The sequence below is a fragment of the Pteropus vampyrus genome, unplaced genomic scaffold, assembly GCF_000151845.1.
Source record: "Pteropus vampyrus isolate Shadow unplaced genomic scaffold, Pvam_2.0 Scaffold2, whole genome shotgun sequence".
NCBI classification, from domain to species: Eukaryota; Metazoa; Chordata; class Mammalia; order Chiroptera; family Pteropodidae; genus Pteropus; species Pteropus vampyrus.
The window spans coordinates 19121686-19140947 of NW_011888783.1; the positions used below are offsets into that span (position 1 = coordinate 19121686).

At 34.0% G+C, this 19262-nt stretch overlaps 1 protein-coding gene across 6 annotated transcripts in view; it reads right to left on the reverse strand.

The window, feature by feature from the left end:
* The window catches only part of UBR3 (ubiquitin protein ligase E3 component n-recognin 3 (putative)), a 187984-nt gene that overhangs the window by 59207 nt on the left and 109515 nt on the right, over positions 1-19262 (reverse strand). For 2 of the 6 annotated variants that reach the window (XM_011357832.2, XM_011357814.2), the window contains exons 25-28: positions 14414-14563; positions 9380-9513; positions 4830-4940; positions 227-439 (exon numbers count right to left, since the gene is read on the reverse strand). In XM_011357832.2, the coding sequence (XP_011356134.1) occupies positions 227-439; positions 4830-4940; positions 9380-9513; positions 14414-14563 (608 nt within the window). Of the gene's footprint in view, positions 1-226; positions 440-4829; positions 4941-9379; positions 9514-14413; positions 14582-19262 lie in introns of all 6 variants that reach the window. The other 4 variants (XM_011357787.2, XM_011357796.2, XM_011357824.2 and 1 more) reach the window with 3 other exon arrangements.

Sequence of the window (19262 nt, forward strand, 5' to 3'; positions counted from 1 at the left end):
TTAGAAAAAGTCTAACCATATCTAACCTTATAGACTAAGGAAAAAATATAGCTTTTGGTAATAATTTGTTCTATTATGCTCATTTCTGTTTTAATAACCACAAATAAGAGAAAAACCTCTAAAAGTAATTTCTACTAAATGTATAAAGGTTCAGAGTAATTTAGAAACGGAATGAAAACAAAAGCTGAAAAGTAGAGCTGAGTTAATCAGGATATTTCTGTCTTACACTGATGCTTACTGGGAAAGCTCCCGGTCGTCCCTGCAGCTCCTCCACCTCCTTTATGAGATCTTGTATGCTTTTGTTACTAGGACGCTGCCAAAGGTTATTTTCCACATTGCTTCCAGGATAACAAGGAAGAACACTGTTTGCAAACTGCCTACAGAGAGGACATGTGAATTCTCCTTTGTCCACTGAAAACCCCTGAAGAACCTGGTCATTCTAAAAGATGAAATAAACACAGAGATGTATGATGCACACTTTTACAGAAAACAAAATTTACACCACTACATTTTATAGCAAATAAACGAATCATACAAAAAAAGACATCTCTAATATGTCATAAAAACATCTCATTTCTCATTTAACTGTTGAAGCTTATCAAATAACTTCTTACGTCATGGCAATCATGCAATAGTTGCCATAACCAATGAACTACATAAGCATCTTACTCTTCTCTCAGTATGAAATATTCAAATAATGATGTCATCAATCTGAAATGTGGATTTAAAATAAAGAATAAGTCAAAAAACAGGGCACATTAAAGTAAATCACCTTCCTCTTACCCCTTGCCCCCATTTTCATAATCTACTGGGCTTATTCTCTGTGTGTCCATGTTTTTTGATGTGGGCTAGACAGCTTTTAAAGCATAAATTAAGCCAAAAAAAAAATGTAATGTGTCTCCTAAAGTTTCTATCTGCTGAATACAACCCATTGAACTTAATGCAGTAGGTTTATTTAGGTTTAATGGATAAGGGGAAAATTTAGAGTATTCAGAATATAAGTGCAATAAAAAGGGAATTAACACCTTCGTTCTGATAGAAAGAGGAAGAAAAAGTACAATTTTTGAAACAATACGCATACACCTAGGAGGAAACTCTTGCTCATGAGAGACTGCAATACATGCTAACTAATCAGAGGACTTAAGACAGGAATCTGGGCTGACACATTTGTTCCCTTCTTTTGCCTAACATCGTCCCACATCTATGTTATTTTAGGACATTGCTGTTGTGTAGTCCTAACCATTATATTACTCTTTTTGCTAGCAATCTCTCTCTTATTCTGCCACTAACCTAATGCTTTATCTCAAAACGTTTTTAACACATTAATGTATATGTATGAAGGCTACAATATGACCTTTATTACTTACAAGAAAAAAATGATGAGAAAAAAGGATACAAAGAATAAAAAAGAAATTTATTTCCTTATGGTTACAAAGGGGGTTAATGAAAATGTCAGGATGAAATCAGATTTCCTAGCTCTTAATTTAGTGCTCTAGTGTACTAGAAGGCTAGGGTAAGGATCCTGGTCATTGAAGGACATTCTGTGATAAACTTCCCTATAGCCTTAATCTTAAAGAATGTAGGTCCTCCGTACCTTGACTGAAACTAGGTTCTCTCCTGAAGCCTGCCCAGAAGCCCTCTCAATTAGGCACTGCTCATTCTCCCACATCCCTCACACCTCAGTATCTTTCATCTCTAGTGCTGGCTTGAGATCATTACTCTTGAATTCTCCTGTCTTTGTGGCTCATGTCATTTAACGATACCACCCTTTTCCTTCCTTTTTACTGTTATCTACTGCCCTCAAGCACTGAAGACTTTGGTACTTCATCACTCCAAGTCCTACCATCCACCTATGCAACTTCAGTGTGCATGTGGAGAACCCATCTTATATCTTAGTCCTTGACCTCATCAGTTCCTATGGCTTTAACCTCTACTCTAACTCCAGCACTTATTACCATGACCACACCCTTGTCCTATAAGGACCCCAAATCTCCATATTTGAAAATACTGAATTCAAACACCTTAAATTCTGACAACTCCTGTCTCCTTTAGTACCTCCTTTTTGTCCCAGTTTATTGGGCCTTTCCTATCCTGCCTATACATCATAATCTACCACTTCAAAAACTCTCAAGTCAATACTTTTCGTCCCCCTCCATATGTCTTTCCATCATACATACCTAACAAAACCTTCAAAAAAATTAACCCAATGTATGATTTCTCCAATTCTGTATCAAACTGAGCGCTATTGGAGAAAACTGAAATAACTTCTACAAACTGTTTCCAATCTCAACTGAGCCTTGAATATTGCCTGGAAATCTTGCTCCAACATCCTATGAATATCTAACATCTTACCCAATTCCAAAGTGGTTTATCCAGACCGCCTCCTCACTTGTAAAGTCCCTTCACCTACCCCAGCCTTGCCCCCTTACTCTAGGAACATAAAGCTACACCTCTTTCCTCAGAAAAATGGGAGTCACGGCAGCTCCTTTAACATCCTGACTTCTCCCACCCCAAATACCTAGTTAATAAATCCCATCAGTCCTTCCACCCACTTTCTTCCTTCTAACCCACTTGCAAATATCTCCTAACCAGTCTCCCAACTATATCACTGCCAGTATGATCTACCTAATGTGAGATTCTTATTCCCAAATTCTTTCAAGGATCACCATCACCTCTCACCTTGATTCTTTCCTCTCTTTTATGCGCTGCATGCAATCTCTCAGAAAACCCTTCTTCTAAATATATCACATATATACATATATAATATATATATTTCAAATATCTAACCTTTTCTCTATCTCCACTGCTATGACTAAGCCCAAGCTGCCATCATCTCTTACCTCCTAAATGATATCACCACATTCTTTCTTACTCTCCTGCAATCCCACAATAATCCCCTGAGACCTACACAGCCACAATGACATGTGAACATGTCATATCTCTGCTTAAGAGTCTATAATGGCTGTAACATATCTCTGTAAAAAATCTGTCTAAAGTCCAGATTCCTTAATATAAACCACAAGGCCTTTTATAATATGACCCCTTATTACTTCTCCAGTCATATTTCTCATCACTCAAGCACCTTACTTTATCAAATGTTCTGGCACTTGGCAGATACTCCAATAAGACCCTATGCATACCTCATAACACTCAGCACAAATATCGCCACTGTTTATTTCTGTCTCACACAGTGCATAGTAAACTCTTTGAGTGAAGAAACTGTGTATTATTCACTGTTGTTGTCCCTAATATCTATCATAGTACCTAGAACACTACAGGATAAATATCTGTCAAATGAACGACTAAATAAAGAGGTATGAAAAATGCATAATGTGCTTAAGGAGCTACTAATTAGCTTATTAATGCTGAATTGATGGAAGATAAAGCTAAAGCAACACGCAAGCCCAGATCATGTAGTGCCTTGAATGCCATTCAGGGAAAAGTAAACTTTACCCCATTAGGAAGAAGTCAGTAAAGGATTTTTAAGCCGTATGCCATCAGACTTACTTTTTAGAAAGATCAATGTAGTGATTAAATTTGACTTGCAATAAGGAAACAGATAAGAAAGCAACTATAATAGTCAAGATAAGAGATGAAAGCATACACAAAAAAAGTAGAAGTGGGAATAATAACGGCAGAATATAGTTGCGTGCAATTTACGGAGACAGAATCAATAGAATTTGATAAGTGACTGAATGTGAGAGGTAAGGAATAGGAAAGAAAAACAGAGAAATCCACTGCTTCTGAGTTAGGAATCTGGGAATAGAGTAGACCATGTATTTAAGAAGTTAGGCTGACAGAAAAAGAAAGACTGCAGGTATAGGGGAATGAATGCAAGGTCAGGGGAAGGAATTTTAAAAAGCAGATACTTTAGTGTCTTTATGAACTGAAAAGATGGGACAGACCAAGTAGAAAAACTGAAGAAATAGAAGAAAAGAGGTTACTTACTGATACATCAAGGCCTCTGAAGTGATGTAGAGAAAGAAATACTAGAGCATAAACAGATTATTCCTGAACGGAAGAAATACTATGTCAAAAAAATAGAAAAGGATTGGTTAGGATGCAAAGTCATTTATCAGGGAATAGAAAAAAAGCAAGGTAGGAAGCTAAAGTAGTATGACACAGAGAACCACTATTTTTTGGGTGACAAAGGAAGAGACAGAAATCTGATGAGAGAATAGGGATCTTGGGATTTACGCAAAGAGTGAGATAGGGGAGGCAAAGGTATAGAATAGCTGCTGAGGAGATTAGGTGAAGAAACTGATCAAAGACAGATAAATGAATTGATAAGTGATATCTACAGTCAGTGACCCTAGTCTAAGGCACTATTATAGGAAACCACAAATTTGTAGAGGTGCTGGTTTTGTTTTATGATTTTTCTAGCAGGGCTAGCTGCCTGGATCTAAGAGCAAAGTAGGTAGATTAAATGATTGGAACAAAAAAGTGAGGCTAGGTAAGAGCTAATACACTAGCAAAAAATGCAAAAATGGTTAAAGGATTGAAGATCTTGATGCCAGAAACAAAATGCACTAATAAGAGTGAAAATAAGAGAATCTGAAAAATAATCATATAAGAAAATGATATGGTAGAATAGTAAAGTTTAATATTTCTAAGCTAGAGTAGCAAAGTCTAAAATTACAGCCATGGAAGTCAGTTGCTAAAGTGGCGTTAAAAAATAAAACCCCTAATGTTGAAGTGAAGGAACTGTGAGGCTGGGTAGTACAAATGATGATCAAAATCACCCACAGTGAATTAGGATGTATTTGCTGTAAAAAATATTAAAACTGGGAAAGATATACACACTTTTAAAAATTATTCAATTAACTTACCCGTAATGATTCCATGTAAGATTTATGACAATCTATATGTAATGTGTGGCCACAGGTTTGTACATAAACACCTCCTTCCCAGCCAATTGATACTGCCAAGAGACAAGAACTCTTAAAAAAAAAAAAAAAAGACAAAATACAATTAATTTTAAATAAGTATAAATGTACCTACATATCTAAATATATCAACATTAGCCTTTGAATGATTTCACACTGTGATACTAATATGAACTTTTATTTTTGTGACATAAAGTAACACCTGACGTGATAGTCCTAAGGCAATGCCATTAAACTAGAAACACCATAAAGTTTTAGCTTCCAAATATCTATGCTCATAATGAAAGAGAATAATTATGAATTAGCCTTTCTCTACCCCATAAAATACCAGCTCTCAATACAATTCTATAGCTCAGTATTAACTATACTGCTGTTGTTTATTTTATATAGTACTTAATCTCTCTGTGATATGTGACATTCACAACTTCCTTCTTAAAGTGCCTACTTCCCTAATGCAACTCTTTTGGATTTTGTCTCATCTCTTTAACCATTTGGTTTAGGCCTCCTTTTTAAAGACTTCTTTCTTCACCTGCCTCTTCAATGTTTATATACCTCAAGATTCTATTCTTAGTGCTACTCTCTTCTCATTAATAAAACTATTCTGAGCAATTTAATCTGTAAATTCAACTATCCTCCAAACCTGGATCTCTTGCCTGACTGACATACAAACATTTAGCTGCCAACCAGAAATCTCCAGTTTGACGTCTCTCAGATAACATAAAATCAATGTGTCAAAAACGTGTCATTTTCTCCATGAACCTTCCTTTTCCTTCTGATTTAAACACTCCACAATCTATTTAGTCACCAAGTCGAGAAAGCTCAGAGTCATTCCATATCACACCCTTTCCTTCACATCACAGTTTTAGTTCTCAAATCATACAAATTCTATCTACTAAATAACTCATCATTTGGGCCTCTTCTCTTCCTCACCACTATAATATTCTAGATTGTATCATTTGTTGTGGAGAAGGGAGTTCTTTTTTTCTTTTTTTTTTTTTTAATACCAATAAGTCAAGAGCTTTATTGTTGCAGCAGGCCCTTTACAATGAACCCGAGAGTCCACCTTCTCTGGGAGGATGGGATGTCTGTACAAATCCTCGGGGTTTTCCACTTCAAAAACACAAGCTAAGCTCTCCCTTTCACTACACTGGAAGAAGGTTCTTATATAAAGTATCCTAATTGGTCTCCTTAACTCTGATTTCTTCTCTCCATGATATACATCTTCCACGTATCTCTCTAAAGTACAAATTTGGTCATAAGAATAACCCAAAAAAGTGCCTTACTATTTACAAGAGTTTAATATAATACACAATAAAGGAAACATTATATAAGCCAACTACATACTCATTTGAAATTTGTTTTAAAAGTTAATTGCTTCTATCTCCTCTTTTACATTTTCAACTTCTCTGCTAATTGCTTCAACTTATAAACAGGCTTAGATTTTCCTCCCCTAAAGTAATTTTCTTTGAGTTTTCATTTGGCCTCTGTCAAACAGCACTTGGGCGTAAACTTGAGTTTACTGTCTAGAGTCTATAGTTAATAGATGGCTGAGCCACATCAGTCTCAGGCATAAGATGTAACATGAGTGACAGCATACAATGAAAGATTTGAAAGCTATAAAAACTGAGTAATCTTTTTATTTTTATATTCGAAAGAAATTTATACATTACAATGAAAAATGAACAAATCATCTTTAAACAATAGTAAACAAAGTTCCAATATTAAATCACGATTCTTCATCAGCATCTGAAAGTTTAAAATATTGCAGTGCAAAAAGTCTTCCCAGAAGATTTAAATATGTGCAGCAGCACAAATCAAATACTTGTAGCAAGTGAGCCAGCTTCTACTGTTACAAATCAGAAAAACAACAGGAGACCTGCTCATCGCTGTTTACCATTTGGAGCCACTTAATGTAGAAGCAGATTTTGATATTAATTAGATAATTTTAGAATGTTTAGTAGTCAGCTAATAAACAAGCTGCTCTCTTTGGCAATATATTATAAAAATGTAATTAATCTTTCTTTTTAAATAAAATCAGTTAGCTTTTAAAACCGAAAATAGTCACTTGTTAATATATCTGTTAGACATCTTATATGAATCTGCTGGAGTGAAAAAAAGCAGGAAACGATTTACTAATGTAAGACTAATAATTTAGGAAGACTTAAGACTTCAGTGGTGTTCCCTCCACTGTGCTAAGTGCTTAACATTGAATCTTCACAACCTCAATATTTGTTAAAACCTCACATAGTAAGTGTTGTTATCCCTTTCACAAAAAAAAGAAAAATTTACCAAGATCACTCAGTTATAAGAGGTAGAGCCCAAGTTCAAACCCAAGTCTATCAGACTCCAAAGCTCACGCTCCTTCCCCCACTGTGTCTTATCTCTCATATATCATGCTTCCAGTTTCAACAGTAACTGTACTGTCTTACATTACTAAAATTATACATGTCAACTCTCTAATATGCATGCATTAATTTTATAATCAGTATCAGTGCCTACTGATAGTAATTCTTCTCTATACAGTCTGTCTAGCTACCAAACTGGTATACTTTGCTAGAGTAACTCAGTTAGAAATCAATAAGCATCTACAGCATGTACCAGTCCCTCAGGGGACTATAAAACCAATATAAGAAATGGCACAGTCCAGGGTGCATACCATATATGCATAAAATAACCATTATGAAAGTACACAAAAGTATTAATATAGGAATAAAATCTCACAATCAGAAACACAACAGATATTAGTCCAGTTTAGATTTTAGTTCAGAGCCTTTTAATAAAAAACAAGAATTTTTTAAAAAAATAAATAACTATTCTGGCTGCAGGTAATAAATATCCTGCTTTTTCTCTCCTTTATTAGATCTACCCTTCCCTCAAAATTATTTTGCTCTTTTGGGTCTGGTTTATATTTTGATTGAATCAAGTCATTTTTCTTTTCTGTTTGGCTTTAGGATCAATCGTTACTCATCTACTCTAAAGTGATTCAAACTGATAAAATTAAAACCAAGTATGGCAAGAAAACAAAATCTAAAGAAAAGTGGTAGTAAATGTCTGCAAAAGCAGAACACAATTTCAACATTTTCTTCAAAAATGAAAATAGTTATCAAAGTCTAATTAATACTGTAATATATACACACTGCAAAAAATTCAAAGAAATAATAAAAAGTACGAGTCTGTATGTGTATATACATGCATATACACACACAGATGCTTCTTTTTCCAAATAATGATAATTTCATTTTAAAGCCTCTAAAAATATATGGAAGTATGCTCATTACCTAACCCAACCTACCTTATAAAGCCTAACACCTGAGCCCTCCTAAGTGGGCTAGCTTGAATATTAAAAACATCGCTTTATATTTATACCAAACTTTATTATATGTAAAGTTATCTAGAGAAATTTCCAACCTACTGGGTTAAAAATTACTACATGAAAGATCATTATGATCCCTATTTTAACAGATGAGGAAATTGAGTCTTAGAATGTTTTATTTGGCCAAGCTTACATTATTAAGAAATGGCAGAATCAGGACCAAACTTGTTTTCTGACCTGGGATTCTGTCTATGATACATGACACCTCCCTAATTAGAGCCACCATCTCCTCCAGAATCCACTAGAAACTTTCTCCTCAGTCCAGACTACTGAACCACACTCTACTCTGATTCTTACCATCACTAGGTCAGTTATTGTTTATTCTAATTAAGTATTATGTCTTCCATTTTATTGGAAGTTTCTTCCATTTAATCCAGTGCATTATGCACAAGAAAAAATTGTATTTGGAAATCTATCAAAATAATCATCTCATATAGTTAAAATAATGTTTCACTTTAAATTTTAAGTAATTTAAATTATTATCATACATTTACTTAACTCAAGATACAACATCCAAAAAACAACCAGTGAAAGGAAACCCCTTCTAATAAGCTATTCAGGAAATATTAAAAATGGTATAAAAATTTTATAAAGAAATTAACAATGATGTTGCTACTAAAGAAATAAGACTTATCTTTTAAGACTTTTGATACCTGAATGCTAAAGCCCCTAGGTACAAAAAGCTGGAAAAAATCTATTAAGTTCACAAGAAACCACAGAAGCCACAAATTAAGCCTGCCTCTACTTTACATTTAAAAAGCATTGTAATGAGATTTTATTGTATATCTTTAAAGTAAAAGGAGGAAAAAACCTTCATAAAACATTCATGCACTATCTAAAAGTTTTCAGAGGTTATACTTATATCCACTGAATTGAATTTGTATACATCACAATAAACAACATTTAAAATAAAGGTATAACATTTATAATCTGAAATTTTTACTTATTAACAGATTTCCATTTCTTTACTACCCACATATGAATATTTTTTTCTAAAAAACTTTCAGATTGCAAATGAGAATGACATTTGGTAGAAGAAAAAATATCAAATAAGACTCTGAAAGGAAATAATTATCAACTTTGCAGACAAAAAATTCTATTTGATAAAAAGGGTACTTACATCCTTAAAATAACGCTGTAATAATGAAAGCCTCACATCGTGAACTGCTGCACATGTATCCCAAGGGTAAATCTGCTCCTCTTCAGTGATAGGCAACTTTTTTGGCTCAATGTTGTCACGGCACTGCCCCAAAACTATATTGACGTGGCCAACAGAAATATGAAAAGATGCTCAACATTACTAATCATCAGAGAAATGCAAACTAAAACCACAATGAGATAATACCTGTCAGAATGGCTATCATCAATAAATCAAAAAACAAGTGTTGGCGAGGATGTGGAGCAAAGGGAGCTATCTTGCACTGTTGGTGAGACTGCAAACTGGTACAGCCACTATAGAAAATAGTTTAGAAGTTCCTCAAAAAATTAAAAATAGGACTACCTTATGACCCAGCAATTCCACTTCTGGGTATTTATCCAAGAAATCCAAAACACAAATTCGAAATATATATGCACCCCTATGTTCTTCACTGCAGCACTATTTACAACAGCCAAACAATGGAAGCAACCTAAGTGCCCATTGACAGATGACTAGATAAAGAAGTTGTGGTACATATATACAATGAAATATTACTCAGCCATAAAAAAAAAAAAAATGAACAAAATCTTACCATTTGTGACAACATGGATGAATCTAGACAATATGCTAAATGAAACAGATCAGACAAAGAAAGACAAATACCACATGAGCTCACTTTTATGTGGAATCTAGAGAACAAAATAAACCAACAAGCGAAACAGAAATAGACTCAGAGATAAAGAGAATTGATGACTGTTAAATGGGAGAGTGTTTGGAGGACTGGGTAAAAAAATGAAGGGATTAAGAAGTACAAATTGGTAGTTACGGGGACGTAATGTACAGCATAGAGAATATAGTCAATAATCCTGTAATAACTAAGTATAGTTCCAGACAGTTAATAATCAGCGGAGGGATCACTTTGTGAATTATATAAATGTCTAACCACCATGCTGTACACCTGAAACTAATATAAAATAACACTGAATGTCAACTTTAATTGAAAAATATATTTCCTTTGAGAAATGAAAAAAAAAACCTCTATATTTATAAACAGAGATAAGAGCTCATTAAATAACCGATACATAGACCTGATTTTCACCAAGAAAAGCTGAGTTATGTACCACTAGCTACACTAATTTTTTCACTATTAGAATATTTTCAAAGACCAAAAAAAAGTAGTATTCTAGTTGTCTTCTACAGAGTAAACAAAGTTTCAAATATGCCAGTATTTATTTTTTAAAATAACACTAAAATGTGAATATGAACTCTGGATGGATGGATCAACAGATTGATGGGTCAGTGTGGAGGCATAGCATCAAGAGCTCATTCATCAAAAGCTTGACCTTCTACTTAAAGAAAATGGGCAAACACCTGGATTATCTCAACCTGAAAGGGGCCAAGGTGACCGTGGAGCAACTCTCTGAGCTAGCTCTAATGCCATACTCTCATTCCTTAAGTAGCTCAGAGAGTTGAGAGTTGAGAACTCTCTGAGCTACTTAAGGAATGAGAGTATGGCATCAGAGCTCAACATCGAGGACTTCTTCAGCCAACACCTCGCTGTCTACTGCAGCTCTGAGTTCAACAAGACCATGGCCATGTTCCGCAACTTGGTGTCCCTGACCCTCAAGTACGACTGCATCTCTGATGAGCTGCTCAAGGACTTGTGTGAGAACAATTCCAGTACCCTCCAGACCATAAATATCAAATGCCACGTTCATGACCCCCACGGGCAGGTCATCTGGGGCATGTCTTGGGCCAAGCTGGCCAGGCACACCACCAACTTGAAGGTCAATTTCTTCTTTGAGCGAGTCATGAAGTATGAGCAAGTCATGAAGTATGAGCACTTGGTCCGGATTCTCTTGCAGGAGATCCCAAGCAGGAGCATCAGTCTGAGAGGCTGCTATTTCAGTGAACCAGACTGGTCCATGCGGCCCACTCTGCTGGATCTCCTGCCCATCTTCCGGCAGACTCTGCAGGTAGGTATGACCTGACGGTGGGAGGCTTTCAAGGAGCAACTGGATCAACAGATTGATGGATGGATGGATTGAAAGATGGAGGCTGTTTTCCAAAATCTGTCCACTGTAAAAACCTACAAGTTATGACTCTCCAGCATCAATAAACTTCATTTCTAAATATACTACTTCTTACAACATGGAAACACAGAGGTCTTTGAAGAATAACCTGAGTCCAGGGTTGGAGAAAAGGGCAAAGTTGGCCTGGAATTGTGGGTAATAAAAAGCAAAGGGTAATTCAAACACTGAGGGCCTAAAGGAGTTCTGACCAGCCAAATTTGAGAAAATTGAGTATTGAAAAGAATAAATAATGGTAACAGACAACACAATCAATGATTCAGGCAAGGAACATTAAGGAAAAAGGTAAATTGTTAGAGTCTCAATGTATTATCCTATAGATTACCTACCATCTTAACCAAGTGATCAAACTTCGCTGGCATCACAGATAATAGGACAAGTGATGCCATTATTCTACAGAACTGGACTCTTTAAAACTTTTTAAAGGGGTTGAAGAAACTGTTCCAGATTCAAGAAGACTTATAAGAAATGACAACTAAATGCAATGCTTGGTCTTTGCTTGGCTCTTAGATCAGGAAAAAAAAAATGCTATAAAAATATTGAGACAATTGAGAGAATTTGGAATATAGAATATTAGATGTTCTTGATATTAAATTTCTTGGGGTATGATAATGATACTGTGGTTATATAAAAGAATATCCTTGTTCTTAGAAGATACAGTCTGAAGTATTTAGGGATAAAATGTCATGATGTCTGCCATTTTCTTCTGGAGAGAGAGAAAGGGAGGGAGGAAGGGAGGAAGAATGTGTGTGTAGATTAGAGATAAAGAAAAATATGACATTATGTTAACTATTGGTAAGTCTAGGTAAAGGATATTCAACTTTTCTGTAGATATAGAACTTTTCAAAAAGAAAAGTTGGGAAAAGAGGTATATGGCCAAAGGGGATAAAACAAATACTAAGATTTTTATTATTGTAAAACATCAAAGCACAAAAAAAGGGAGTGAAGATATTAACATACAGTGCCATATATTACCATAAAACTCAATAAGCATGGGAAGAGCCACTCTTAGGGAAGGGAATATCAGGCATATCATTGTGGGCCTCCAGTTTTGAAGAGATTTATAGCAGTAGCAGAAAGAAGAGATAGAAGAAGGTAAATGTTAGCAACTAGAATATAATTAGCCATGATGTGTAATCCTCTTAATACACTGCTGGATTTGCTTTGCTAAGATTCTGTGATGTCTTTATCTGGCTTTTGTATCAGGGTAATGCTGGCCTCTTGAATGAGCTATGAAGTATTCCTTCTTTTTTTTATTTTTCTTTTGACAAATTTGAGATGAACTGGTGTTAATTATTTAATGTTTGGTAGAATAACCAGTGAAGCTATCCGGTCCTTGGCTTTTATTTGTTAAGATGTTTTGGATTACTGATTTAATCTCTTTACTTGTTTAAGGTCTGCTTGAATTTTCTACTTTTTGAGTTGGTTTTGGTAGTTTGTTTTTAGGAACTTACCCATTTTATCTAGGACACTGAATTTACTGACATAAAATTGTCATATTCTCTTAAAGTCTTTTATTTCTTTAAGGTCTATTGTAATGTCACCACTTTCATTTCTGATTTTAGTTATTTATGTGTTTTTTTCTTGGTAAGTCTAGCTAAAAAAATTTGTCAATTCTGATGACATTTTCAAGGAACCAACTCTTGGCTCTTCTGATTCTATTGTTTTTCTATTCTGTATTTCATTTATTTCTGCTCTAATCTTTATTTCTTTCCATCTGCTAGCTTTGGGTTTAGCTTGTTCTTATTTTTCTAGGTCCTAAAAGTATAAAGGTAGGTTATTGATTTGAGATCTTCTTTTCTCATGTAAGCATTTGCAGCTATAGATTTTCCTCTGTGTACTGTTTTTCACTCCCCCACGTAAATTTTGGTACATAGTGTTTTCATTTTCATTTATTTCAAAATATCTTCTATATTCATTTGTCATTTCTTCTTTGACCCATTGGTTGTTTAAGAATGTGTTACTTAACTTCCAAATATTTATGAATTTTTGAGTTTTCCTTCTGATAAGGATTTCTAGTTTCATTCCTTGTGGTTGGAGAAGATACTCTGGGTGATTTCAATCTTTTTAAACGTATTGAGACTTGTTTTATGGTCTATTTCGGAGAATGTCCCATGTACAATCTAAAAAAAAAATGTGTATTCTATTGTTATTGGATAGAGTGTTCTATATAAGTTTTTTAGGTTTGTTTTATAGTGTTGCTCAAGTATTTTATTTATTTACTTATTTACTTATTTTGATCTTACTGGGGCATTGAGGTCTCCAACTATGATTGTAAAACTATTTCTCCCTCCAATTCTGTCAATTTTTGCTTCATATATTTTGAGTCTCTGTTGTTTGGTGCATATCTTTATAACTGTTATATCTTCTAACCCTAACCCTACTTCAAAATACTTCAGTTCAGGAGAGGATGGAGAGCATTCAGACAAATTGTTCAAATTTAAAAAAAAAAAAAATTTAACTACAGATTGGCAAACATATCAATCAACAAGCTGCTTCAAGAATGACTGCTTCTAGTAGAGCTCAAAATATAAAGGCAAAGCTACCGAAAATGCCTTATATAGTTAAAATATTTAAGCTGACAATATTTCTGGGCTTAAAATACTTTGAGATTTTAGAACAATTAAATGGCCAAGAACACTGTACTCAGTAACTGACCACCTAACGCTAGTGATACCACATTTTAAGGGAAAAGGTTATGTAACATATAGAAAGATCTCTCTGTTAAGGGCTTCTTCCAACACTCAAGTCCAGGAAAGTAAGATAAAATCAGATTAAGAATCTTTGATATAAATTGTCCTTGCTATACAGATCTACAGTTATATCTAGACAAAGATTTAACTTTCATTCAATACTGATACTTATTAATCTGTTGTATATATTTTGTCTCTAAAATGTTCCAACTGAAAAATTACTTTGATTTTACCTGAAGATGCTTGCAACAGTACAACCAATCCTGTAGGTCGGTCTTCAGAGGAGGGGCCACTCTGTCCACAAATAACACAATCATATACTGCCTCAGAAACCTGTGGTTCTGCTGTGGTGATTTCCATAGGAATATCTGTCTCAGGAGAATCTGAGGAGAAAATTTTCTCTTCAATGAAAATGTGAAAAAAAAAAAAAAATTTCAGATAATTTTGAGCTTCAATACCAATAAAGTTACATAGTAATAAAATTATGGAAAAAATATCTTGCTGAAATAAAATATTTACTCAGAAAAAGACAAAAAATACAGAGTTGATATAATGAAAGACTTTAAATAATATTTGGTTAAAAACACTTCTGACGTTATATAATTCACATATAAAACTGGAAGGAAAAACACAAAGGCAAAGATATTTGCATCAAAAAGAGCCTTTAAAATATTATAATTTAAGAAAATAAGGTGGAAATTATTTGTTTTAATTTTCTTTGAGGCACCTCAGAAGGGAAATTTGTAACAACATTATAGCTCTTGGAAAGAAATGGCAATATTTACTACTAGGATAAAAGAGAAACAAACTATTTCTCTTCTATTTTCAATTCTAGTGAAAATAAAAGCAGTAATTATCAATATATTTGTTTATTCGAGGAAATCATATAGATATGACCATTATGTTAATAAAGTAGAACTACCATAAAAAATAACAATAACTCCCTGGTGATATGATGTCATTATCAGCAGGAAATAAAATAGTGAGTCGATAACAATTCTCAGATCAAGACTCTTAAATTCATGAAGATCAGTGATATTGTCCATAGTGGCAAAGAAATAGGCAGAGAGAATTAAGGAAGATCAGGGAAGCAGGAATAATTAATGATTTGTTTAAAAGATGAAGACATATCTTAATAAATATGTAAAACTACATGACAAAAAAAGATGTCAAGTTTAGATGTTTTAATAAGAATTCATGCAGATAAACATATATCTGTTATTAAGAGTAACTGAGAGGAAACGGACAGAAACCTAAAATAGAACTTTGGATAATGCCCAGCATTAATAAAAAACAAACAAAAAGAAGCCAATAAGGAAATCAGAGAAAAAACAATACATGAATAGAATCAGAACCAGAAAGCTCATTGTCTATGAAAATAAGATTAATGGGTCAAAATGAAAAGATTTCAAAACAAAGTACCAAAGGCCAGTAAGATCTGATACGTGATTACTGTTTTTTTAGGAAGAAAATTTTAGTACAGAAAAGAGGGGATGTTTCTGATTGCTCTCAAGTTCAAAGGAGAATAGAGAAATACCTGACTTAAAGTGATGTGAAATAATTCAGTCTCACAATAAGTGCCAAAGAACTAGAATTTCATTAACTCTACCTCACATACAAAGACAGCTTTCCTTTTTTTATGTCTTGGTACAATCAACTTGAAAACTTCAAGGAAATCCTAATACCAAAATACGATATCAAAGAGGCTGCTAAGTCATCTTTTCTAGAGTTTTTAAAAGTAAGGCTTGATAATCTTCGACAGTGAAACAGTGCTAAAACCATGAAAATAAAACATATGACCTTCTTTCATTTTCCTTCAAAGGGAACAAAGTCCACAACTGTGCAGCTAAAGACATAACCAATGTCCTTTTTTATAATAAGAGAAATCATTAATTAAAACTAGATCACAATACCACTTCTTTCATCTATTAGTAAAAACGCACAAGTTTGAGAATATATTCTAATGAAAAGGATATAGGGTAACTGATACTTTTACACACTGTTGATGGGAATACGAAACAATACAGCCCCTGTGAAAGTAATCTGGCAATATACAGCAAAATTACATATGTATTTATTCTTTGACCCACCAGTCCCACCTCTAAAAATCTCTTACAGATATATTATCAAAATACAAAAAGACACATGCACAAGGATATTCATTATGATACTAGTTGTATAGCAAAAGACTGAAACAAATAAACTGTCCAATAATAGAAAATCATTTGAATACGGAAAAATGGAAAAATCTACAAAAGGGAATACTAAATGGCTAGAAAAAGGAATAAAGACTATATCTATACACTACATGGTGGAATCTCCAGGTCATAACGTTAAATGAAAAAAGCAAGGTAGTAAAAGTGTACATAGTATGTTATCATTTACCTAAGAAGGGGACACAAGCATTTTTATACCTCAATATTTTACATGTATATAAATATATTTATATCACCAACCCCCTTCTTACATAAATGATAGCATACATACATAGTTAAAAAATAAGAGGATAAACCTCAAATTAAACTGTATTAGTAAATAAAATAAACAGCTCCCTCCACAACAACAATAAAAATCAACAAAATTCTGATCTGTGCCAGCTGTTATCTTTATGCCTTGTGCCTGAATCATTCAATCCATCAATCAATCATCAGGTCTGTTAATTCTTACTTTACAACCATTCTCATATCTATTCCTTTCTATCCTATCCCCAGGCTACCAACAGAATGTGTTTAGCATATTGCTAGATACACAGTTAACACACGAAAATATATATCTCTTCATCATCATCCCCCAAAATTCATACTCTCAGAAGATCCAAAATTTACACCAAAAAAATTATTGCTTATTCAATATTTATAATAAAGTTAGAAAAAAAACTAAAGTCCAATTATGTGGGACTGATTAAGAAAATTATAGAAAATGATAATATTAACAGCCAATGCTTATCAACTTACTATGTGCCAAGCATTCTGTTCTAAGTGTTTTAAATGTACTAATACATTCCATCTTCATAACAACTCTATGAGGTAGGTAGTATAGTAGGTCCTCACTCAAAACTGTCGATAGATTCTGTGACTTTTAAGTGGAATGACATATAATGAAACCAATTTTACCATAGGCTAATTAATATAAACAAGAGTTAAGTTCCTATGGAATCTCATCAGCGTTATAATGAAATACTGTTGAACGAAATGATGTTATCTCAGGACCTGCTTGATAATAATCCCTTTTTAACTATGTGGAAACCGATGTAACAAGAGGTTAATTACTCCAGGCAATGGAGTGGTTGAAATACAAACCTTAGGCAGTCAGGCTCCAGAGTTCATGCTCATAACCACTATACCATGCTATCTCTCTAATGAAGTACAGCCTCTCTCAAACTTATAGTTACCAGGAGTTTTAATAATAATAATATAGGGATATTTTTATGTTAAAATATTGAGTAAAAAGGTATGATACAAAATTGTTACTATACAGTACCATCAGTAATATACATGTTTTTTGGATGGTGAGATTAGAGATAAAGTTTGTCCCTTCTTTATGTTTTTCTGTACTGTATATTTCTCTGATTAAAATGTAGTATGTTTAAGATCACCAAATAATTTCCAAAATAAATTCTTACTCTATATTAAGCATCTTAACTAGCACTTGGAACTCCATTCTGCTGCATTTCAGCCCTATCTATCTGATAAACTTAAATGGATCAAGGTTATAATTTAACATCTTGACTCCTATACCTAGATGGTTAGTGAAAATAAATAATGGGGATTAGTGATCAAGAGAAAATTATGGAAAGAAATGCAGAGGTGAGTCTCTTCACATAGGAAACCTGATAACTACAGAAAGGCATTAAACAACAGATAAGTAAGTTCGAATCACAGAGCAGAAATCTGTTGCATTCAGAGAGAAAAGCTTTTGTCCTTAAATTTTCATCTAATAATGGACTGTATTTGATTAGAAAATTTGTAAAGTACTGTGTGTTATAAATTTGAAATATTCTGAATGTTGTATTACCAGACTAAAAATTTTAGGAGAGCATCCGTCATACATAAAGATAAATACGATAAAGATAAAGGAAAAATAAGAAACAAGTACAGAATATTTACATTGCTACAACGCAGATAGGAAATAAGGCAAGAAGACAAAAGGAATCTGACAAATGAAGCAGAGATTGGACTAAGATTAAATTGTATCTTTACTACTGCCAGGTAGTATATTTCATGTGTGGGCCCGGTTTCATGTGTTAATAACATTATAATACATAATGTCACATGCAAATGAAGCAAAAAGTTGTCAGAGGTAGAGAGACATGTGACTGCAATTTTTATCTTGAGCAATGGATGAAAATGGAGTTTCAGATGGATTTCCGGGGTCAAATAGATCTCTTTGGGAAGGGACTGAGTTATAAATAAAAGAAATATACAAATCTGAATGGTTCAGGATCCCACTGGCATGTCCATGAATAACATAAATAAACCAAGTGCTCATGAATCTATATTACCTCGCCTGTCACCAGTGCAGCATGCAAAAACCAGGACTGGGAGAGAGTGGAGCTCATTATCCTGATAGTTTCTATGAATTACTTGCCTTTGCTAGAAATCATGTCTGCCTGATCCCTCAATTGTTCTTCCTGTACCCTGGCTACCGCCAAAAAAGGTCATACCTTCCAAAAGGTAGTAAGATTTAGAAGAGGGAGTCAATAACTTTGCAGACTAATGACATTCAAATTTATAATCTTGAATATAACAGATCCTTAAGGATTGTTTATCAATCTTTATACTTAGTCTTGATGAACAACATCTCCCACTCTCTTCAGCAACTATTCCAAACCTCTGGTGGCATTCTTTTCACTTAACTCCGAAAACTAAGGCAACCAAGTGATCACCTGAACTTCCCATTTCCCTTATGCTCGGTGGAACTTACCTCTGTCTCCATCTACTCTTTCCTCCTTCCCTCCAGTCTCCTCAGGAAATGAGGTGGTCATTCTCCTATTCAAGGCAACACTAGCTAACCAACTAGGTGTTCTCTGCTTAACCAATTCCTCAGAAACTGTTTTCATTTTATCTCACTTGAGATTGGGAA